The 25,162-nt window shown below is 32.0% G+C and overlaps 1 protein-coding gene across 1 annotated transcript in view; it reads right to left on the bottom strand.

The window, feature by feature from the left end:
- The window catches only part of LOC118196309 (protein C-mannosyl-transferase DPY19L1), an 80,344-nt gene that overhangs the window by 47,711 nt on the left and 7,471 nt on the right, over positions 1-25,162 (bottom strand). Inside the window, exons 2-7 of the mRNA XM_035367736.2 lie at positions 16,261-16,285; positions 10,012-10,099; positions 9,710-9,847; positions 9,462-9,582; positions 7,017-7,110; positions 5,580-5,637 (exon numbers count right to left, since the gene is read on the bottom strand). Of these exons, the coding sequence (XP_035223627.1) occupies positions 5,580-5,637; positions 7,017-7,110; positions 9,462-9,582; positions 9,710-9,847; positions 10,012-10,099; positions 16,261-16,285 (524 nt within the window). The remainder of the gene's footprint in view (positions 1-5,579; positions 5,638-7,016; positions 7,111-9,461; positions 9,583-9,709; positions 9,848-10,011; positions 10,100-16,260; positions 16,286-25,162) is intronic.

Consider the following 25,162-nt stretch of genomic DNA (forward strand, 5'->3'; position numbering starts at 1 on the left):
TACAAAATTTAATGATGATATTTCAGTTGAAAATATAGAAAATAAATAATAATAAGCTATATTAATTGTATTCGTTCGGCACCTAATAATAAATACAATTTATTTTCCACTCTTATTAACATTTAAATAATTTAACTTAAATCAAAATTCTGAACATTTTCTAAATTTTCATTGCATAACAGTTTTCCCTTAACATATATCCCAAGCAAAGTAATTTAAGTAAAAAAGAGGCACATTTCTGAAATCAGAAGACGGGAAATTGCTTCATTCAGTCATCCTTTAACAGTAAAAGCTTAACTAACCAGCATACTCGGAAATTCCCGAATTTTTCGGATAGTAACTGGAAAAAGAGGAGTGGGGGAGATTGTAGCCGTTCTTTAGATTTAAATTTAGGCTAAATAAATGATTTTGACATTTCGATGTACGCATCATATAAAAACCAACGGAACTGAGAAATATTCTGCTTAAAGCACAGTAAAACTCTTTTAAGTGTTCATAAACAAATCTCAGACTGAACATCAAAATTAATTACCAAAGCAAAATACCGCAAATGTTATTGCGCAATACGTGCGGCGTAATTCTTCCATATGTGATATTACGCAATCGGAATCAACACCTGCCGGTATTCGGAGAAAGAACTAAATAAAGGAAAAGAAAGAGACTGGGATGTTTCTGATTCTAATTTTCAACAGACTGTATTAAATTTCCGAAGTAGAATCAATCTTCGCTTGGGTTGGGTAGACCGCAAAAACTTTTCGTCGTATTCAATCCAGATTGGACAGTGACAAAAAAAAAAAAAAAAAAAAAAAAAAAAAATCCGCTGCTTCAATATTAGAGATTTTGCGGAGAAACTCCCAACCTCCGTACTGTATAATGTATTGGCAAAGAAAATGAAATTATTTTGACTATTCAATTACTTTTGTTTTATTTAAGCCATTCCGAATATTATTCCTTAGAAAGCTAATCTGTGTAAAAACACACCCATTTTTGGAAGTTTATCTATACTTCAGCAGTTACTGCAATTATATTATTATAAATCTTCATACATATGCTCATAATATAAGCATAACGATCATAATAAACACGAATATGAACTGACCACCCGGAACGGGAATGCAAATTTATTAAAATCTTGATAGAAATTCAAACGTGTGTAGTATTTGGGTGGGAGGAAAAGAATACCGAATGTACCGGAATTTTCTACGTTTTCGCAATTCTTTGGCCAATAGAACGAAGTGCACCTGTCTGTACTCTCGCGCACACCATAGGTTACGTTAATGCAGAGAAAGGGGGGAAAGCAATTTTCGGGAGTATGATTCACCATCTGATGTTGCATATAAGGAAGAAAAGTTGTTTATTTAGTTTCGGCTTTGGTACGGGGGAAAAATGCGCGTTCATTAAAAACATAGGATTAAAAAAAAAAGCACTAAAAGCAAAAAATAAGCACTAAAAACAAAAATATAAGGGCTTTAGAGAAAAAGTAAGCACCTATAAAGGCCTTTATATTTTATTTTCAAATATAAGGACTTATAAGCACTTGTAAGGACCGCTACGAACCCTATTTTAACAATTATGCTGCCTGGTGTAACTGCATTAGTTGCACTACCCATGGTATCAACTGAAATTTCTCCTTTGCATCTGATAGTACAAAAAGGTTGATTTGTTTCTGATAATTCTGTTTTATGCTAGAAATAACTAAATATGAGATCATCATTACATTTGCACGGATTTTGCATCATGGATATCAGTTATAAAATTATCCAACAGATAATGGTAGCACAAAACTTGTTTTATAACAATTCTTTGAACAGAAACCTTTTATTTTTATGCACAAATGTATAAGGGGACAGGAAAATAATGTCGTTTCTGCACATGTCAGCATTTGTTTACCATTTATGAGCTCACTGTGTACTTTAAAGTTATGCCAAACATTTTACGGTTAAAATGACTTGTTTACTTGGACACAATTTAATTGTAATTTTTTGGGGGGCAATTTTAGGTGAAATGGCCAGCCAAATACCAAAAGAGGTATACATCTGGCATTGTATGCTTTTTGAGTTTTTTAGGCATAGTAATAAAGCAGTTGCTACTAAAAACATTTGTGATGTTTATCAAAGTGTATTAAATGTTTGCAAATGCCAAAGGTAATTTTCTAGGTTCAGATGCAGTAGCTTTGATCTTCTCGACTTGTAATCATGAAAACCCACAAATTTACACAATGATGTATTAAGAGTAGAAATGGAAGCAAATCCATGTCAGACAATCCAGTAACTGCTAAACACTCTTAACTAACCTTGGTCAACTATCTAAGAACATTTGCAGCAGATTGGTAAAAAAAGCAGAGCAGGTGCTTGGGTCTCCCATAATCTGTCTGAAGAAAACAAAACTAATTCACCACATTCAACTTATTGCTTCAATGGCACAATACAGAACCGTTTTTTGATCGCTTAATCAATGGAGATAAAAAAAAATGGGTTCTTTATGATAATTTAAAATGCAAAAGGCAATGGCTCTCTCCGAATGAACTGCTAAGCCAGGTGTTTTGTGTGTTTGGTGGAGTATTTGAGAAAGCATTCATTTTGAAGTGCTGAAACCTGAACAAACTGTGAATGCAGACCTTTATTGTAAACAACTGGATCAAGTAAATCAATATTTAATTGAAAAAGGTCCAGGGACTGTCAACAAATAAGGTGTTATTCTGCAACACAATAATGCTTTTTGACTGTATTGCGTAAGATGAACCTTGGAAAAAATCAATGAATAGAAGCGAAAGATACTGACTCACCCACTATACTTGCCTGATATTCCATCATGAGACTTTCATTTATTTCAATCATTACAACACTTTCTATGTGAGAAAAAATTTGAAAATTTGTATGATATCCAAAATTCCATCTCTATACATTTTGCTCGAAATTGATAATGAGGGTGATTAAAAATAAAAACTCGTTAAAAATTTGTTTTAGTTTAATGTAAAAAAAAAAAAAAAAAAAAAAAACATTACTTTCTGGTCTCCTTTATATTTTATTTTCTATAGAGAGAAAGGTACAGACAAAGATATACATATTTATATCTAAATAAAATAATCTAGCACTAAAAATAATATCTTTCATACAGAATTTACAGTAACTAGAGAAGATTTCTTTATGCTAGTAAAAATCAAGCAAAATACATAGTTCTGTCTAAGAGATCTTTACATCTAACTTCAAAAGCTAATCATGGACATTTTTCTGATTCTTTCCTTATGAACTGTAAATACAAGATGATATGTTTCTCTTAGAAAGTCCCCTACAAAGGCATCCCTTCCTTGAACTTTCCTATTAAAATCATATCATCTGTTGCTTTTTTTTTTTTTTTTTTTTTTTTTGTAGTTGTTTTGACGTAGTTCTGCAAGATAAGGTGTCGTGTTTGGTTTTGCTGCTTTCCTGGATGAATTCTCAACTGCACTAGATTCTATGACATGGGATTTATCAACAGATGAAGAAGCTAATATCATATTTTTTCAAGAAAAAGACATTCTTCACAAAGAAAGATTCTGCCAATAATCATGTCAAAACTGTGCAACCTTTCCTCATGTCAGGAAGAAAAAAAAAAAAGTCTGAACACAAACATGGTTTGCTGAATTGTGAATTCCTTTCATATTGACATACAATGCATTTGCTTATGATGTCAGGAATTCACATTTATTCCATTTTGCTAACCAAAGCTTGCTTCAAATAAATCACAGCAGAATGGTTGATTGGAACAATTACATGACAGAGGTATGGGCCAATCCCTTGTTATTTTGTTCTAACATTAAGGTCAATAGATGCCAAAAAAATCTGAAACATGATGAAAACTCATTCATAAAAAAAGTAGTATATATTTTCCCTTTTCACAGATAATTGTGATGTATTTTGACATAATCAACTAAATCTAATCCATGCTTTTAGTGTAAGAAATTCAAAGTTTGTGCTTTTGATAGTCACCTACTTTAATGCAATCGGTTTCTGTATATGTGGAGGTATTTGGAAATGAGGTAGCTGATGCTTCACCGAGGCAAGCTGCAAATTTCCCCTCATACAGAGAGCTAAGTATTTCTTTGTTGCACTCTCTCACAAAAGTTCCCTTAAAGAAGTATTCAGAAACCAATGACAAGAGTAGGACTCTTTAAGTAACTGACTGATAGTTCAATGCAATTCTTGCAGTTCAGTGGTATCTGATATTTAATTCATTTTCGGAGCATTTTCAAATCTTGATTACTTGACAAGATATGGATTGAGAGATAGTATCTAGTGTATATGTGAGTGATTTAAATCATTACACTTTTCAGTGCAACCTCAGATACAGGTTCTACCTACATATTCCAGACTCGAAAAGCATCTGATGCATAGCAACTCCAATGAACATATTCTATGTGGCAAAAACTTGTGAAGTTCCTTGTAGAAAACACAAATGAAGAACAACAGTTATATATAGCAGTCTATATACTCAATTTATCATTTTAAGATTATATTCTTAAAATGTTCTACTGCATCATACTTACGACAGACAGTCTTGCAATATTACTGCTTTATGATAATGAATTTTATACTTTTATATTTTTTTCATGTATATGTATTTCAAATGCTCACTGATCTGTAATCTTAACCCCAAACAATGATTAGCAGACTGTAATTTTTTCTGTAGGCAGACACTGAACTGAAAGCCACAGATAAGACAATTGCTCATATGCATCATCAATAATAATAATAATAATAATAATAATAATAATATGTGCAAGAAAAGCTATAAATATGTATATAAGACACCTGCCCACATGTAGCATCAATAATAATAATATATGCAAGGAAAGCTGAAATATTAACACCCCTTCTGCTGCTAATATTATATCTCATCAGATTAAATATACAGGATGCATGTAAGGCTAATATATCCCCAAAATGGGCTTTATGAATAATGATGCTTCAGTCCTGCTGCAGAATATCAAACAATGCTGTATGATGGACCACAATAGGAACACATCTATTTCATCATTGAATACATGGATGTCTTTTCTTTTTACTGTTTTTGTTACATATAATCGTTTCAAAATGCTTGCAAGACCTCTTTATAGTGTCTACTTCCAGTGTGATGGCACAGTCCATATTACCTGTTTATCACCCTTTACATGAAGTCTTCTTAATCACTGATCAAACTGTTATCTAATTCCATTTCCCTGGCCTCCAAGAATAAATCCACATCTTATATCACTGGCTAATGGACTTTGTGGTTTTATCAAAACATTATTTAATGAAATCAAAAATGACGTACAAGAAGACTTATAGAATATGATCCCACAGATGTTCAATAAAATAAACAACAGAACTTGGCAGTGTACTGAGATACACAGAGACCACAGAGGAACACATACAGATATTTTAGATGCCTATAAGGTTTCACCTTACTGAGAATTATGTTGGCAAACACATGTATTAAAGTATCTAAGGAGTATATAGACTACCTACATATCCATTAGATATTTGAAATATACAGTTTTAAGGGCAGAACACATTTAAAAATATTTCATTTAATTCTTATACGAATTAACAAATACGAACCTCTCCATGATTAAAGAAGAAGCAGGACACTGATAATATTCCTCCAGATATTGAATCGCTAGCAAAAACATATCATTAATCACAAAGAATTAACTAGGCAAAATGAAAGCTACATAAATTAAGTTTAATGCAAAAATAAAATATTAAAAAATCATGATATTAGAACTTTTATATTAAAATTGACAAAGAACTTGAAGAAATTATCATATTATTAAAAAAATGTATTATCAAAGAAATAGTAAAAAAGCATCAGTACTGCTATTATGCAAAGAAATAAAATATAAAATTGACTGATCTAGGAATTAAAACAGTTATACATAAATAAAAATAAATTTATAAATATATATAAAATAGACTAATCTATGAATTAAAAAATTATCATTGCTTATTATGTAAATAATCTTTTATCTCTGAAAGTGTTTTTAATGGTGTTAAAGTGAAAAATATATGTGATATGCTCACTCAAAAACAGAGAGAGATCTTGTAACTGAAACACATGCCTACTATGAAACATTTGCCCTCATACTAATTATTCCTCAAAAGGTAAATAGTCAACATCCTCTTCACTCGATTATGTGCCTGCTAAGTTTCATAAAGATAATGAAAATGGAATATACAGCATCATAATTACCCTGTTAGTTATTATTGAGTCAACCATTTTTATCACTTGCACTTGTTTTTATCCAATTCAATTTTGGATAATTAAAGATAAACACTCAAAACCAATAGAAAAGTTCTCCCACACTACACCATAGAATTAAATTATCATTTTCAAATTTGGCTCCTTTTTTGTAAGAAAGAGGGTGTAAAAAAAAAAAAAAAAAAAAAAAAAAAAACATTCATTTTAGACTTACAATGCAAAAACAAAATATTTGAAAATAAAAGTAGCCAAAAGTATGAAAAATGAGAAACTATTATTCCATTCTTTAAAAAAGACCTCAAATCATTCTGAAAGCAATAACTGAAACTTAAGCAGCATTAGAAGCACTAATAATATTGAAAACTATTAACAATATACATTATAAGGTGGGACTGGCGTAGAATCACACTTTCATTTTAAATGCTATATTCAAATCTGTAACATTAAATTAAGCCTTGGACTACTAAGTCATGACAAAAATTGAAAACAAATGAATTAGACTAATAATCACTTTCAACAAGTTTCAGTTGAACAAATTAGATAGTACTTTTTCCAAAAATGTAAATTCATTTGAACATGTATAAGTTTTCTGTTTAACTTTATTTTTGCTTTAAATATTTTTTTTAATCAAAAGGCAGGCACTTGCCTATTTTAAATGTTAAGTTTTGTGCTGTAGGAAAATTAAAATTGTATGTGATAATGCATATCATATTTTTGCACACTTCATTACAGGGAATGAGTACAATAATTAATAAATTTACTATAATATGCATAGTTTAGTACTTAAATCTACAAACCTAAGAGCAGTTCCGAATAAAAACAAGAGAGAGCCGACAAGACCATTCAGTAGAAAGACAGATATTACATAAAAATATGCAGGATCACCAATACCTACAAAAAAAAAAAAAAAAAAAAAAAAAAAAAAAAAAAAGAACCCTCTTAATATCAATTTATACAAATCTGTCCACTAAAAACTACTGCAATTATTAATTTCTTTACATGCTTTACTACTGCATATATTACAAATGAATAAGCAAAAATACTTTAAATATATTTAAAATCTGGCCCAGCCCTCCCCCCAAAAGTCTTAATTTGGTACAGATTTTGAGTAAAAATCTATCAATTTTGAGAAGAATCACACATGTCCATCTTCATTGCAATTTATTTTTACTTCTAATGAACAGAGATACATATCTCATTGCCCTGGAAGTAGATAGAGTTCTATTTAAATTCTATCCCAATTAAAGTTGCTCTATTGGATTTTAAATTTTAGCATTGTAGTATTTTTCTTTCAGTTTGATTTTTAATTATATTCAATCAGTACAAGCAAAAAGTATACAAAAAAAAAAAAAAAAAAAAAAAAAAAAAACTGTAAGTAAAACATATTTTTAATACCCTTAATATAATGCAAAACTTTCAACTCTGTTTCTTCTGTACACTACAATCTGCATTAAAAATAAAATCCAAAGGTGTGATGAAATTTTGTGGTAATATAAAGATTGCAATCTTCTCTCTATAAATCTCTTTTTAAATTTTATTCAAACATAAATACATGTACACTTTTTCCTGTTTATATCTTTCTACATTCAAAAAAGAAATGCAGAAACAAGCACCAAATTATTTCCTTTCTATTATCCTCCCTCCCTCTTATTTAAACAGCACCAAGATTATTCCCAAGTTTTTAACCAACTAAAAATAAAAAATAACATAAAAGCATTTCTTCCCCCCTTTCATATACAGTTTGTGAATGCCATATTTTTGCCATTCCTTTCAAAACATATCAAAATCGTATTCTTATTTCAAATTGCTAAAACATGTGCTTTTCTTTAGCTTTTAACTTTTCACACTGCACTCCAAATGCTTTTATTTACATATCATTCATTTCACAGCCTTTGTATATAGTTGAACAAAAGGTAAAATCTCTCTTTTTTTATCAATGATATAACATTTCCCTCTTTGGTAAACCAAAAACTGTGAATATGTTTTGAAAAAAATATATATAGAGAAATACGGTACCACAAGGCTCATAGCTCTTTTTGTAATAAGCTCTAGTTAGGACTGCCATCTAGTTGACAATGGTTTGCAACATATTTGGTGATTTTTTGATAATTTTGCATAACAGTAAGGAAGTTTCAGTTTCAAGGCTTTTAAAATTGAAATATTTGAATTTAAATTCTATTCAACAATAAAGATTTAGTTTTATGAGTAAACAATAGATATTGTTTTTATTTTAAAAAGAAAGCAAAATAAATGTATGTTTTTTTACTGCTTAGTTCATTTTATATTGCTTTCTTTAATTATTTAAATCTTAAATGATAATAGTTCTTTAAGGCACTAAATTGCAATCTGAAGTTTGCAGATTAATTTTTAATTCTGTGAAGATGTGTTATTGTTTTCAAATGGTGGTAAAATCCTGTCCATTACAAATAAAGAGTAGAAACATTAGTACATAATTATCAATCAATGATGAAGTAAAGATCTTAAATCTGTTGCCGGTAAGAGCGGGACTGGTGGCAGTTAATAGAGAATTTTACGTCACTTATTGGTGGTTTTTTGGGCCTGTCTCCCACCTCCTTCCTAATACAAAGGGCAAAAAGGAAGTGGGGAAAGATATGTAGTGTTCTTGTCTTTGCGGTGGAACATGGTATATTTTCCTAACTTAGTTCTTTGTAATAATATTAAGGCAATCTAAAATGTAATTACCAGCAAAAACTGATTTAAGTTTAAACATGAAATAGAATAAATTCACAAATCTATCAAGGAAAACAAGTTCTGAAATAAATGAATTTTCATCTAAATAATCTCAGCAAGTTTTTTATATCAATTTCACACATCATTTATAATAAGTACCAAACACTATACAAAGCAGTTTACCTATCAACAGTTATCTGGTGAAATCAAATGCATTTCAGGAAGCATAAAAAATTGAAACTCCTCTTCCATTTCAAACTATATTTAAATAATAATCAGTTATAGTCAGTTAATAATGCAGATAAATCTGTTGAAGGTAAAAAGACAGCAGCAAATTAAATTCTGAATCTAAGAGCTAATATTTTGTTAGAAAAAAGTGCAAATTGTATACATATATGAAAAATATTATGGAATCCACTTTCAATTTCACAATAATTACTAATTTAAAAAATTAATTTAATTGCAATGCATAAAATAAAAACATAGCATCTTTCAACTGAAGTAACTAGACATTAACAACAAAAAAAGATGTGGAAGTATAAAATACAAACCTTCACAACTTTCAATGGGTGGAAGATCATCACCTCTCAGAACTTGCCAGCATTCTTTAAGACTCACATTAAAAAAATTAGCTATAGCTATTATATTTCTATAACTGGCAGCTAATACTACCTATAAAATTAAAACTATTAATACCCGCTTATGATGACCTAAATTTTTCACAAAAATGTGCACTATTACTAATGAATACATATATGTTTACCATAAAAAATGAAATGTTTAAAACAATTGTACTTACTTCAGGATATAATGTAAATCGCTCTAAAGTATTTATAACAGAAGGATATTCTGTGAGATTATCGTTCCTGATTGCATGCATTCCTTCTAAAAATGATGGAGCTTCTGTCAGAGCTTTATAATAAAAGTAATATAGACCCTAAAACATTTATTTAAATTTAAATTACAAAGTATTTGCAAATTAAATAAGAATTTAATTTTTTAAAATAAAACTATATAACTACTGCAAAGAAAAAAAAAAGGAATAAAATGTTTCACTACATAAAAAACATAAAATGAAGAAGATGACGTAGTACATAGTACCATTTCTGTCCTAAATGTCATTTCTCTCTCCAAAGAAGAAAGATGGGAAAAATGCCTGTCATTTTCAAACATGGTCGCTTGATGATAGCTACAAAAGTTTAAAAGAAATATATTTAGAATACGTTTAACTACATTAGCAATTAAATAACTTCATAGAAATTTTTAAATTCTTGTGAAAGAAAAATATTTATTTTATAATGTTGCACATAGAAAGAAACTGCAAAAATGTGATAAAGCTATTTTAGAACATATATCAATTAAGATGAACTTTGTATAAACCCATTCCATCAAGAATCAAATATAAAACTATTCTTAATGTCACATGCATCACTTTTCAATACTTAATCCAAGACAGTCAAAATTATGATTACATTTCCAACTATGATTAACTATTGAAGAGTTCTTGTTCAGTTTACTGCTGTAGGATATAAATATGACCATCATGCCCACTGCTTTCCAATCTTGCAGATTTCTTTACTGCTGATGAAGAGGAATCTGTACCCTTAATTTGCCACCCTGAAATGGCAGCAGGAATGGGACTTGAATGATACCAGGAGACGTAAATAAGATTTCTTCCCTTAACCTTCAAAGACAAGTGTCCATCCCACAGATCACCAACTTTGTTATGGGCCACGGACTGTTTCTTTTTATTTCCTTTGCTTTGGTATTTACAAAACAGGAACATGTGTCCGCGTAGCAGAAGGCTCTCCACACTACTACATCCATCAATCAATCCCTTTCACCACACACTACTACATCCATCAATGCCCTTTCACCAACACCACTCGCTTACGTCAGTGCTTCGGTAATGTGGACACTCATAGACGCTTTATTATACACTGATTATCTTAAATTAAGGGAAAATCACAAAAATAGCCATAACTCCCTCAAAAATAAGCCAAACCATGTAAAATTTGAATATGTTGCCAAGTAAGAGTAACTGAGTAAAACTCCAATATGCAAATTAGTGGCGCTGCACTTGGAATACGTCATCTGCGAGGAGCATTAAAGTCCATGTTTGAGAGCAAGCCCACATATTTCACTGTGATAGTGACATCAGAAATCGGAGATAGCCGATTCGTAACAATGATCTTCAGGCATCATTTGCCTGCAGAACTACGACAGAAAGCCATTGAGAGACTAGAGGCAGGACAAAGTCAAACAGAAGTGGCCAGATGGCTAAATGGAAATCCTGCTGTGGTTCATAGACTTTGGAGGCAATTTCAAACCACAAATTCGGCATCTAGGAGATTCAGCCAAGGACGGGCAACTGCTACAACGAGCGGCCGATGACCGATATTTGACATTATGTGCATGCAGGAATAGAACTGCTACTCCGACTGTTCTTAGAGCCTCCCTTGCTGCAGCCACCAGAAGGTTCGTGTCAACGTCAACTGTGCGTAGAAGGCTTCACAAAGGTGGTCTGTATGCGAGGCAAACAACCATTTACGTGCCGCTCAAGTCACGCCATAGCAGGGACCGTTTGCAGTGGGCAGGACAACATGTCCACTCGATGCCTGAGCAATGGAGGACTATTCTCTTTACGGATGAGTCCAGGTTTAGTCTAGAATGCGATCGTAGGCGTTATTAGATATGAAGAGAACCTGGAACCCGTTATCATCCATCAAACATCCGTGAAAGAGATGCATACAGAAGAGGCAGTGTCTGTGTTTGGAGTGGCATCTCTTTGGGTGGACGTACAGACCTCCATGCTTTCCCAAGGGGAACCGTGAATGCTCATGTTTATAGAGATGACATCCTTGATGTTTACGTGCACCCATATGCCAGGGCAATAGGTGATGCTTCCTTGTTACAGGACGACAATGCAGGAGCACACAGGGCTCGCATCATATATGATTATCTTCAACAGGAAACAATTATGCGCATGGATTGGCCAGCTCGATTCCCAGACTTGAATCCTATTGAGCACGTTTGAGATGCTTTAGGGAGTCATCTAGCTGCTCTCAATCAGCCCCCTTAGACCCTTGCCACGCTTGCAACTCCTTTGCAAGGGAAATGGCTCTCACTTCCTATGGAACTTAGAGACCGCATAATTGAAAGCATCACACATCGCTGAATGTGCTGTATTGCTTCTAGAGGTGATTATATTCCATATTGAAGGTACTTTTACTATAACAAACTAACATCTTCGATTTGTTCATTTTATATGTGTGCAAATTTCTATACTACCATAATTGTCATGTAATTTCTTTTTATGTTATTTGATACTGTACTATGTGTTGTATATTGTGGGTAAGTTTCATAAAATTCTATATGTATTTTTTTCAGTAATCGTGATTTTTCCTTAATTTATGATAACCAGTGTATAAAACTGTGTGACTGTGGATATGGTATGTCAGACTATTATCACAATTACAGCCCTGGGGCAGGACATATGTCAGGCAATATAAGACTTTCTCTTCCTGAGCCATCTCTCCACTTTAGTCAACAAAACAGCATATATTCTGTGGTGCAGAGCTACATTGAACATTTAGTGCAGTATAATGTAATCATGCGAAACACAATAAATGGTAAACCACGAACTTAAACTAAACCTGCATTTGTATTTGTCTAAACTCCTGAAGGGGGCTCCCATGAGCTCCAGGGAGTTGTTGTTTCGAGTCAGAGCAAGACGGACATATATACTTGCTTACCTCCATTAGAGGCCAGGTGTCTCCACCCTCCATCACCTATCTACAAAACAAAGTTTTATATTGTCCTACTTTTTCATTGTACTGCTAATTTATTTTACTATTTATGCACTTCTATATTGTATTATTTATTTATTGCATTACTTTTAAACTTTATGTTCTCTGTTTTAGATTCTGGCATTGCAATATGTGTCCAAATCTGTAGCTACTGTACAGCCACCTAGCCCTTGTATGGTCATGTATTTTACCTAAATTCTTCAATAAGTACTGGATAGTGGAGGATGAGGGGCATGCACTTGTTTATCTTTGGTAGATACCAGGTGTCCCCATCTTGGTAGATGCCAGGTGCCCGTCGCCTGTACATGCTTGCCCTCCAAATCGATTGAGTTTTTGACTAAATCTATCGCAAACACAAGGTTGTTTTTTTTATTAATTTCATGTTTCAATTTGGCATGTTTCTCTTCTGTTTTACTACTGTCTTTGTCTAAACCTGTAAAGATATGCAGAAGTTAAAAAATGTTCTATGATACATAAGCACAGTGTTTTAATTCTGGAGGTACATTCAGAAAGTATTTACAGGCAAGTCTTCCCATATTTGATCTGTCACACATGGTTGCCACTGTGGATTCACATGGCCAGCGGATATTTTTCTACAGACAGTGACCCACCTATTAGGTGCTTTCATAATAAAATGGCCATCACTTCTGGCCTTAGTAGTGAAGCCTAAGTCAGCTACATGCTCGGTAACAGTAAATTAATCAATTAAAATTTTTAAATATATTTTACAGTTCAGCACAGTAAGAGTATTTATTAATTTATTCTTAGGGAACAGAGCATGTTAGTTACACCTGTTTCCATCTTTGAGCCACTCATGTTAATGCTGATAGCATGTTCATGATCCATTAGGTATATGAAGCTGATATAGTCATATGTGGTTGGACCAGTAAGGAAGAGTAGCACATTTGGATAAAGTCAGTAATTATATTTTGTTATACTTTTTTATCTCCCTGTCTAGGTACAGGGGCAGGTTGAAGCAAGTCCAGTGCCTGTGCATCTACGTAGGCATATTAGGTGTATCCAGATGTGGCTAACTGCTAAGCTTTTGTCCCAGTTGGAATTCTGACCCTGGGGATGGTTAGACCACCAACCTCTTGGGAGGGTTTCAGTTTGCCATGTATTATGAGCATCACCTTGATACACAGACACCATATATTTACAAACATCCATGCCTTCTCCAAGATTCGAGCCAGGGCCCATCAATGTGACAGTCAGCATCACTAACCACTATCCTATCTCAGCAGCCATGTCTCGGTACAGGTTGAAGCAAGGACAGAACCTGTGCATCCAGGTTAAGCATATCAGGTATCGCCAGGCCTTGCTAATTGTTATGCTTCTGCCCCAGATGAAATTCCAAGGCAGAACACACACCAAGGTGCAGTCTCAGGGTCTCCCACCCCTTTTACTTTACCCCCCACTTTGCGAATGAAAGGATGTCTGATTTTGGATGCAATATTTGGTTCTAAAGCGCCCTTATTCTAAGTGAAAAATAAAATAAAGGTAATTAATGTTAAATGTTTTTAATTTTTTTATAGTATGAAAAATTATATGTATCAATATGATATACTATTAATTGATAAAATATACTATTAATTGCCTTTATTTTTTTTCATTTAAAAATTGTGTCCTCTTTAAGACACTTCACTTAATATACTTTTCACTTTTCAGAATACATTATTTAATATTATAAACAAATACTACAATATTACATTAAAAAACTACATGCATTTAATCCCATTTAATGTGATACCTATTGCTGAATCGTATTAGCCATGTGATTTATATTTGGGTCATTACTAGTTGTGGCGACCTGCCTACTACAATTCAATGCTGCCAGTCTGGTAACCCATAGACACAAAAAAACAAAATAATGTTTATTCAATTTTTAATCATATCAATCTTCTTTGAATTTATATTAACAATAGAATAAACATTATTTTGTTTTTCCTTGCTACGAGTTACCAGACTGGCAGCATTGAGTTGTAGTAGGCAGGTCACCACACCATACTAGTTGTGTTTATTAACACACAAGATTCACTTAAATCTGAATCAAAGCAAGCTCTTAGAGTTGACTTTATAGAGGTCACTGCTGAAAACACATACTCAAAAATATATGAGGACCCAAACATTGTAAGTTTAAGTTTCCTGATTTTGGATGCAATATTTGGAATCTGCACACTCCACTCACAACTTTTAATGCTTCACCAAGTTTGACAAATTTGCTCATCCACACAGAGTTTTCTTGAAATTCTGTCAATTCCATTTCCAAATTGACAATATCCAACCACTCAAAATACGTCTCTTTAAGATCATCCATTTTAACAAAATAAGATCTTGAAATTCATTTCATTCATTCATAAACATTCGGTTTTTGTATGGTAAAGAAGCCTTTTATCTTGCTAGTTTTTCAGACTGTTTTATTTGAAAAATCAAATTGTCTGAATCAATAAAAGAGATGAAAGTATTCATATGTACTCTCATTTGCAATAAAACATTCTACTATATCTTGAAACATCAGTTTTGTTGCATACCACCTTCATATTCAAATATAAGAAACCAAAACTATGTCATAATTTGCAATTTAGTTTGGGTTCTTTCTTTACATCTTATCCCACTCATGTACTTACCCAAGAAAATGTCAGTCTTTCCTAAAAGGACTTCCATGTCGGTTGTTTATTTGAATATCACAAAGTCACGAGGACTTTCTGTATAAGAGAAGCAATGCCTTTGTGAAGGATTTTCTAGAGGAAACTGACTCATATTCACATTATACATGGAATAAACCACAAAAATCAACAATGCAACCAGCTCATTTGCCTGGAATTGAACCCAAGCCATATCGAACTACCATTATTCAGTTGCCTTAACACATTACAAGATAAATACAAAACTTAAAATCATAATAAGAAAAGATTAATTGAAGAGATAATAGCCAAAATATGAAAAAAAAAATATCATCATTTAAGCCAATGATTATGTTTATATCTTGCAGTATCTAATCGCACTATTAAACCTACATAAAATAAACAAGGTTTGGCTTTAAAGCAAATATTTATTTCAAATTTTTTTTAATGTGAGGATATTAGAAGGGCCACAGTGTGCAAAAAAGAAATAATAACAAAGAATAAAGAGAAACAACAGACTGCTATTTGACTGATACAATGAAAAATTGATACAAAATTTCTGCTGTTAAAATTCCAATTTTTTAATATTTTATACAATGTAAGTATCTATAAAGTTCTCACATGCATTTTAAATAACAGCAATATTTTATTATTCTGGATGAAAATTTTATAACATAATGTTACATTTTAATTCACTGGGCATATTAAAACATATTTTCTCATCAACTTTATCTGTGCCAAAATTCATAAAATTTTAGTAAACAAAATAATAAAAAAGAGTATTAAATACAGAATTAATCCATTAATATTAAATCAGATTTAACTCTTCAATTACATAATTGCTTAATTATTTATACAGCTTTTGCTTTAAGAACAAATATCATACATATTTAAATAACGGTACATGCAAATCATACCTGTTAAAAAATCCACATAAAACAGCTGAAAGAAAAAAATATCAAATGTGAGACTTCATAATTATAAAACATTCTGTAGCAAAGCACAAGCAATAAAAATATTATGCAATATGTAATAATAAGAGTAACAAAAGCCATGCTAAACAAAAACTATTTGAATATTTCGAGTATGTTATACACAGTGTATGTTATACATATACACTCTATAATAATAATAATAAAAAAAAAAAAAAAAAAAAAAAAAAAAAAAAAAAACTGATGTACCAAGGAGGAGTCGTCTAAAGAAGGAGCACCAAGAATGAGACAAAAATTAGTGGATAAAAAGATTATGTGCAGAATAGAAAATGATTAAAATTTCAGAGCTACATAGCTACAGAGTAATGAACTCAATAAGGTGTTGATCCACCTCTAGCCTGGATGCAAGCTGCCACATGGCGTGGCATAGACTGATAAAGCTCCTGGGTGACCTCCTGCGGTATTTCTTGCCAAGTTTGCTCCAAATGTTGGGCTAGGTAATCAACATTCCCTGGTAGATGCAGTTGCCTTCCCATCATATCCCAGACACGCTTGATGGGAGAGAGATCTGGCGATCTGGCTGGCCAAGGAAGTGTTTGACAAGTTGTAAGACAGTTCATAGCAACACATGATGTATGTGGTCTAGCATTATCTTGCTGAAAAATAAGGCCAGGATACTGCAAAAAGAACAGTAACAAAACAGGTCTCAGATTGTCGTCAACATATTGCTGTGCCGTAAGTGTGCGTCTAATGACAACCAAAGGGGTCCGACTATCAAGAGAAATGGCACCCCAGACTATAACTCCTAGTTGAGGGTCTATGTGGTGTGCAACTGTGAAAGTAGGTTCGACATGCTGCTCTGGGTGTCTCCAGAAATGTCTTCGATGATCGTCACAACACATTTGGAAGTGGGATTCATCGCTAAATATTATACGTCTCCAGTCAGCATCATTCGAACTTGATCGAGCCAAGCACCACTGTAATCTGGTTCGACAATGTGCAGGTGTGATTGGCAGGTGGCGTAACGGTCAATACGAGCGTAGACTTCGCTCTATCAGTCGTATGTGAATGGTTATGGTGGACACTTGTGTGCGGGTCGCATGTTTGATGGGTGATAGTGATGAATCAGGCACTGTGACAGCTGGTCTAACAATCAATCTATCCTCCCAATCTGTTGTGGCCCTAGGTCAACTGCTACTATCATGATGCTGAAATCTGCCATTGTCCACCCATTCTTGCCAGCATCTTCTAATCGGCGCATTGCTTCGACTCATATGATGAGCAATTCTCCGATTTGCCCAACCTGCCTCTTTCAATCCAATGATACGACCTCTTTCAAACTCAGACAGCTGCTTGTAATAAGCTCGAATCCTGCAGCGAGCCATTTTTTCAGTTGTTGAAAGGTATCTGAAATCGCAATGCAAAAGAAATTTTTAACAACAGTTCAAGAACAGCTCCTTATATACATCTGCTGGATGCACTGGAGAGCACAGTATTCATTCATTGGATACCAAATTTTAATCATTTGCATATTTGGTCAAAACATTTATGCATACGAAATTTCAAAGAAATCAGATGATTTCTTCTTGGTGCATCGATCTTTTTTTTTAATTGTTATACAGTATAATACTCAATTTAGATTCTGTCTTATTAGAAATTGTTATTCAGTTTAAAATGTTTTGCATTTTCCATAGGATAATACTTTTCTTCACCTTTTTAACACATTTCTCCTAAAAAGAAGAAAGTATTTTCTTATATACATTTTTCTTTGAAGAGAAGGAGATACGTAGCATAATGAATTTATCAAACGAAATCCTTATATTTATTTGTAACAATCTCCTATTTACTGTGGTTATTTCCTCTTTCTATCTTAAAAATAAGATGATTATTCCTCTCTAAACTGTGTCATTTTGAAATTTAATTCTTGTTATATAATGTTTACATACATTATATGTAAAGATCATATAACAAACTTTTACTTGTTATATGATCTTTAATGCTCATGACTCAAATACTTTTAAAATTTATCAACCCGTAATATTATATTAATTTTCAAAATCTTTACCAAGTAACAGATATAAATCTTAGTCTTAGTATACAGCAGGAGGTAAAGTTGGAGATGAAAAGCAGAAACATAATTTCCATATTCCAAATGTTGTATTAAATTAGAATCTATGCAGTTCTTCTCTTACTTCCTATGCTACTAATATTTTTTTTTTTTTTTTTGTTTTTGTTTTTGTTACTGCTTCATTTCTTTTGCTATATTTAATTCTGTGAATGTGTTGGAGGAGGAGGGGAGATCTATGCCTGTACTGCTTCAAGAATAATTTGTCAACAAGAAATAAACCAGCCATGATTGCAGCTACAATTTCATGCACAAGTCCTATGATCGTGCATCTATGTAATCCTCAAAAATATCCTTCATCATATACATATATGGGTTGTATATAGAAAATAAGAATGCACAGGGCCAGATTTACGTATAAGCTACACAAGCTATAGCTTAGCCCCCCAAATTAAAATATAGTATAAATAGTATTAAAATATATTAATATATTATAACAGACTTATAAAGGGCCCCAGATCTCAACTAGCTTAGGGCCTTATCAAGTCTAAATCTGACTCTGAGAATGCATATAGTATGAAAATAATGCTGCAAGAATTTAGAATGGCCATAATAAATATCATGACACTCTGAACTGCTTCATGTAGAAAGCCAGGGAATAATGTAATTGTAATATTGTGCAGTTGGCAATAAATATATGCGAAATGCCAAAAGTGCAGAAACTAATATACAATGCAATTAAAAGTAGCTACAGTGAGAAGGAAAGTCAGAATACTGATGAATAAGTAGGTAGAATACTGATGACACTTGCTGGAACACAAATAGAGTTCATGCAGTTAAAGATTAAAGAAATATTCCCCACCAGTGCATTTGGAACAGCCTAATGCTACGAACACATTATGATATATTCTGAAGAAGTCCAACCATTTTTTTCAGGCAGAGGACTTCATTTATATATATATACAACATTTAAAGGGAAAAAAAAAAACACTACATTTCCCCTTTAATTTTTAGCTTTTTTTTTATAATTAACAATAAAGTTCTATAAAAAAATTATTTGGCACTCTCTGATTATTTGCATGTCCATGCATAACTATACTGGTGACTTGTTATATTGGCAAAGAACTTTTATTTAGCTATCTTTACAACTCATAGATATTGTTTTATACATAAATACATATAAAAAGAAGTGTTTCATAAGAAACAAGACATTTTATGAGAAAAAACAAGTCTAAACAGCTGATATGTATATTTCTACAGCTGATATAAACAGCTCACCAAAATGTTGGTTTAAAACAGTTTCTTAAACTGTGGGTCATAGCTATCTTTACAACTCATAGATATTGTTTTATGTATGAATACTTATAAAAAGAAGTATTTCATTAGAAACAAGACATTTTATGAGGAAAAACAAAAGTGTAGACAGCTGATATTTATACAGTCAAAAGTCTTTAATCCGGACTCGTTGGGACTTCGGCGATTCTGGATTATAGATAATCAGTTTAAATCTGGTAAGATGGCATGCAGAACTTATAAAATTAAAAATATGAAACGTAATCTATGAAATAAAGAGCAATTATGATCTAAAGGGTATCAAAATTTACAACAACAACAACAACAACAAAAAACAAAAAAAAAAAAAAAAAAAAAAAAAAAGCTTAATATTTATTTTTTTTTTACTTTATTAAACATTTCTTTCAAGGTAAGTTGTTCAAGTTGCTTCATTTTATGTGCTAATACTTTCTCTTTAATTCTATAAATCGACATCATTTCTTGTTCAGTTACAAAGTTTCACTGTTCAAGTCCTATAATTGCTGTTGTCGAGAATACCGACTAATTTGTCAATCGAAATTTTTTCGTTTTCAATAACCTCTCTGTCCCTTTCTTCACTATCAGAAGTGGTACAACGAAACATGCATTCGCTTTGTAGATGCTTTGGCAGCTAAAGAATCGGAAACTCTTTTTGATATAATCGAAAGTTCAAGTTTACTTTCTATAAAATTGCTCTAACAGTCTGCAAAACAATAATAAGCCAGATCTAATTAGAAGATTAAGGAACAACACAATCTGCAACATTAACTGAAATAGATAATTAGGTAATTTTAGCCTAGCTTATACCATCCGTTAAACGCGCATGCATAAACGTATTTACCATACGTTTACGCAGAAATGTATGGTAAATACGTGTCTGCATAAACACATGTGCAGAAAGTTTGTAGCTTTGAGATCCGGATTATAGATCATTCCGGATTATAGACGTCCGGATTAAAGACTTTTGACTGTATTTCTACAGCTGATGCAAACAGTTCATCAAAATGTTGGTTTTAAACAGTTTATTAAACTGTGAGTGATGACCCCCATGGGGGTTGGCAAAAATTTTAGCAGTTTTGATATTTCTTTCACTTACTATAATAATTTTACAATTACCAAGTATTTTTATGTAATGTATCTGAAAATAGATAAAGATAAGACAATACAGACAAAGAAAAAACAAAAACGTTTCGATGCATTCGTTTTATAATAGAAACGTTCATTTTACTTGCTTTGCATGTGACACTGTGATTTCATCTGTTACTTATTCCAAATTTTCACATTGTTAAAATTAGATTATATATAATAATAAATATTGTCTTAAAATTAGAAATTAAACTTAATTACCTATAATGCAATAGTATATTACAGTACAAGTGAAAAAATTTTCACTTTCACTCACATGTGTGTCGGATTTGCATATTTCTTATGGGGTCCCATAAAATTTTCAAAAATATTATGGGGTCCTGGGGTAGTGAAAAAAATCTCAGTGATAAAAAGGGGTCTTGACTGAAAAAAGTTTAAGAACCCCTGGTTTAAAATACATCATGTAAATTCATGGGTACTTGCGTATTATCACATCAAACATAAAACTGTAGCCAAACAGCATGATTTAGTGTCAATTATGGATAAGCAGGGTATAACAATACAATCATAACATTTCTGCTTTCACTGGATATAAACCCGATTAATTCTCGTTAAAGCATATTTTATTTTTATGAATAAGGGTATTAACTAACCATCATTGCTGTATTTTTTTGGGGGATATTTAAAGTTTTGGACTGCCTTCCACAGAATAGTAAGCAATAAATTATAGTTCAAATTATGGGATGCCACTGTCAAAACAAAGCGTGATATGGTCAGTTGCATACTGCCGATGAAAGAGTAATAGACTAGAACAATTAACTGCAGGAATTAAATGAAGCAGAATGAATACTGATTCTTTACCAAATAGAGAAGCATCAGTTATTTCAGAATTTCGCAGGAACGATCACGCAGCTTTGGTGGGATTTCCACTAACTTTCACAATTCAGAGGTAGCCAACATTTATAGTTGATGGTATAATACATATGTACCAATTCATGTGTACTCAAACACACGTGTGGTATGCACATGAATCCATTAGCTACTGCCTTGTTTATATTTGAAAATACATAAAAAGCATGATAATTGGAACTAGAGGTGCACATAAATCAGAAAGTGCTAATTATTCTCATAATAGTATTTGGGATACTTTTCACTCTGTAAAAGAATAGTCCTATTTATGAAACTACATTTATTATTAATATACCTAAGATGTTAATGATTTATATATAAAACTGTTCACTCAATATTTTTCCTCAAAATGCAAAAAAAGTTTATTTCAATGCCAAATAAATGTTGTATTTTCAAAGCATTAAAAATTATACTTCATAATTTAGATATGCTCAAAATTATATACTTGAATTTTAATTCTTTCTCTCTTTCCAGCAACCATGTATTAGCAGACAATTGTCTATGTGATAATGTTTTTACTATAAGCAGGTTTGATACAAAGTCAATATGTAATATTTTTATTTAGGCATTTCAGATTTATAAACTTAAAAAATGCTTTCCGTATGGCTCTCAATTAAAACCAAATATACAGGTATAAAATTTTGTTTTCACAATATATGGAATTTTAAATTTAACATCTGAAAACTTAAAATTAATGGTTAAGCTAATCTTCAGTATCTAGTATACTGACAATTTTAAAAAGGATAAACTGGCAAAAAAGGATCATAGTTAGAAAATCTGATATTATAGAATGTACTAAATATTAACAATCTGAGAATTTTTGAGTATTTGTTAAAAACACACATTTTAAGGCACAAGAGTAGGCTTGTATGAACATAAATATTTCTGTTGTTCGTGAAATTAAAAAAAATTTATACAATTAATGATGAATTTGGGACTACTCTGATATGCGCCCTCAAGTCGCCAAATTTCGCGCCAAATATTTTTGGCGAGAAACTTAACGCTACCATATTACTATCTAAATTTTTTGTCTACATTTCGAACTTTTAGCCTACAATGTCTCCAAAAACGCGGTTTTCGCACATGCAAAAACTACGTTTTCAACATACAATTTAGCTAAAAATCCGAAAGAAAAACAAAAAATTTAGACAGCAAAAACGTAAAGTTTCTAACCAAAAATATTTGGCAAGAATCCATGTACTCGGCGACATGTTTTAACTTAAAAAAACATCTACGAATGGCACAATGTAGGCAACGAATGAATCTACAAACTACGCACACCTCGTGGTTGATCTTTACATTATGGTAACTTGGCGATTTTTTGGCAAAAATTTGGCAACCAACTCTCCTACAGCAACCCTCTATTTTTTTTTCCCCGCCGCCATTTTGTCTTCATGAAGTAAAGACATGTTTCTTTTCTTTTTATCTACTGAACACGTCTTCCAACAATCTACTAGCCGAATTACACTTATGCTAGAAATTTTATCAAACAAAACTGCTTAATCATGACAAATATTCACTGCAAAATTGGGAAAAAGTGCACAATACCATACTCCTTACGCATTTTCAAAATAACACATACACATAAACCATGTACACGCCGACTTATTTTTACTTAAAAAAACATCCCAGAATTGCACAAAAATGGCATTGCGCACACTCTTCACTATATCCATGTACACTGCTTTTTTCTCATAAATTAGAAAAATTTCACGAAAATACATGACAATTTTTTCAATCTTTTAAACCCGGTAAAAAGAATATATATGAAATTACCTGATCGCGAAAAAGTATTTACCCTTTCCAAATATGAACATTTCCACATATAAAATAAATAAAATATCCAAAAACTTTTACCTCTAAATCATCTATTATATTATAAACGTCACCAATGAATTCATACCGCAACCATTACAAATACTTAGTGTCAGATATTTAAATTATTTCCATGCACGTTTACTTCAACTAAAACATATACCAAATTCCTACAAACATAAAATTCACAAAAACATCCCAGACTATCATTTCATTAAAATATAATTAAATTCAAAAACACTACTTAAAATATAAATGAGCACATACATTAAATTAATAAAAATTACCTTACAATCCTAATTACTTTAAACTAAATCATTGCTAATAACAATTTTCCCAATAATACCAAATTCCTTTCCACCTTACATTTAGAACAATGCATAAAAATAATATCCTCAAATAATTAAAAATACTAACTTACCTAATCTTCTTCAGAATCTTGATTATGTGGCGGATACAATTTTCTAATTCATTCAATAAAATTATTGAAAGATTTTTTCTGCGAATTTTTCCTCCATACTTCCTCTGCTAAATAAAAAGCAAACTTCTCTTTATCACAATGCCTAAATACCCATTTCGAATTCACTTTAATTAGGGCCATGGGATCCAAAAATTAAACAACACTGTTTCACACAACACAATAAAGCTAAATACAAAATTTCCACATTTTTTCCGGATTTCCCCCCTTTTCCGATTAAAGAACCGTAATTCGTCCATTAATATCACATGACATATCCCATGATCTCTCATTTCTCTCACGCAAAATAATGCGTAATCGGAACTGAGTACTGCTCACATTATTACCAAAGTCCCAGGTAGTAACCTTTATCGCCTCCAAAATGTCGCCAAACTACCAGTTACCATATTGTAAAGATCAACCCACCTCGCTTTAATAAATTAACATAACAACAATAAATTTCAAAGAATACCATGTACACAGCATCCTGTTTAAACTTAAAAAAAATTCTACGAATTGCAATATTTAGGCAAGGAAGGAATCTACGATCTACGCACTCCTCGCTTTAATAAAATAACATAACAACAATGTACACAGCATTCTGTTTCAAAACATCTACGAATTGCACAGTCTAGACACTAAACAACAAAATAAATTTCAAACAATTTAAAAAAATAACAATAACGACAGAAATTCATACTAAAGAACCAATGAACATAACATTCTACAAAATAAGAACAAGGATAAAATAAAATGCACTTACCATGAATTAATGCGTTTTCGAATAGCAGAAATATAAATTTCATACCGCCTTTAACATGCCGCCACGTAATCACTATTGTATTTACATGACAGCCAGACACACTATCCAGAAAATTTATACTATGGTTCACAAATAAATAAAATCACAAATCCCTACTTCTATCATGCACTGCCATTAAAAATAATCTCCCAGAGCCTCTTTCCACACTTCCAAATACCCACTACCCCTCAACAGGATAGCCACAATGATATTTCCTTTTGCCGAACTTCAATTCAACAACTACCATTTTATCTTTCCCTCCCATCTTCTCAGACACAGAGGCGAATCAACGAGCTCCAGCGAAAGATTTTTCAACGCGAACAGGGTTACCATAGAACACGCAATCGTGCCAAAAACCAGCGCAGAACACATATCGCCACATTTGGTGAAATTAGGGCGTATATTAGAGTTGTACCATGAATTTCAATAACATAGATTTTAT

This window comes from Stegodyphus dumicola, chromosome 3 (genome assembly GCF_044657685.1).
Source record: "Stegodyphus dumicola isolate Sdum_Otavi_A_Nest chromosome 3, ASM4465768v1".
Lineage (NCBI taxonomy): Eukaryota > Metazoa > Arthropoda > Arachnida > Araneae > Eresidae > Stegodyphus > Stegodyphus dumicola.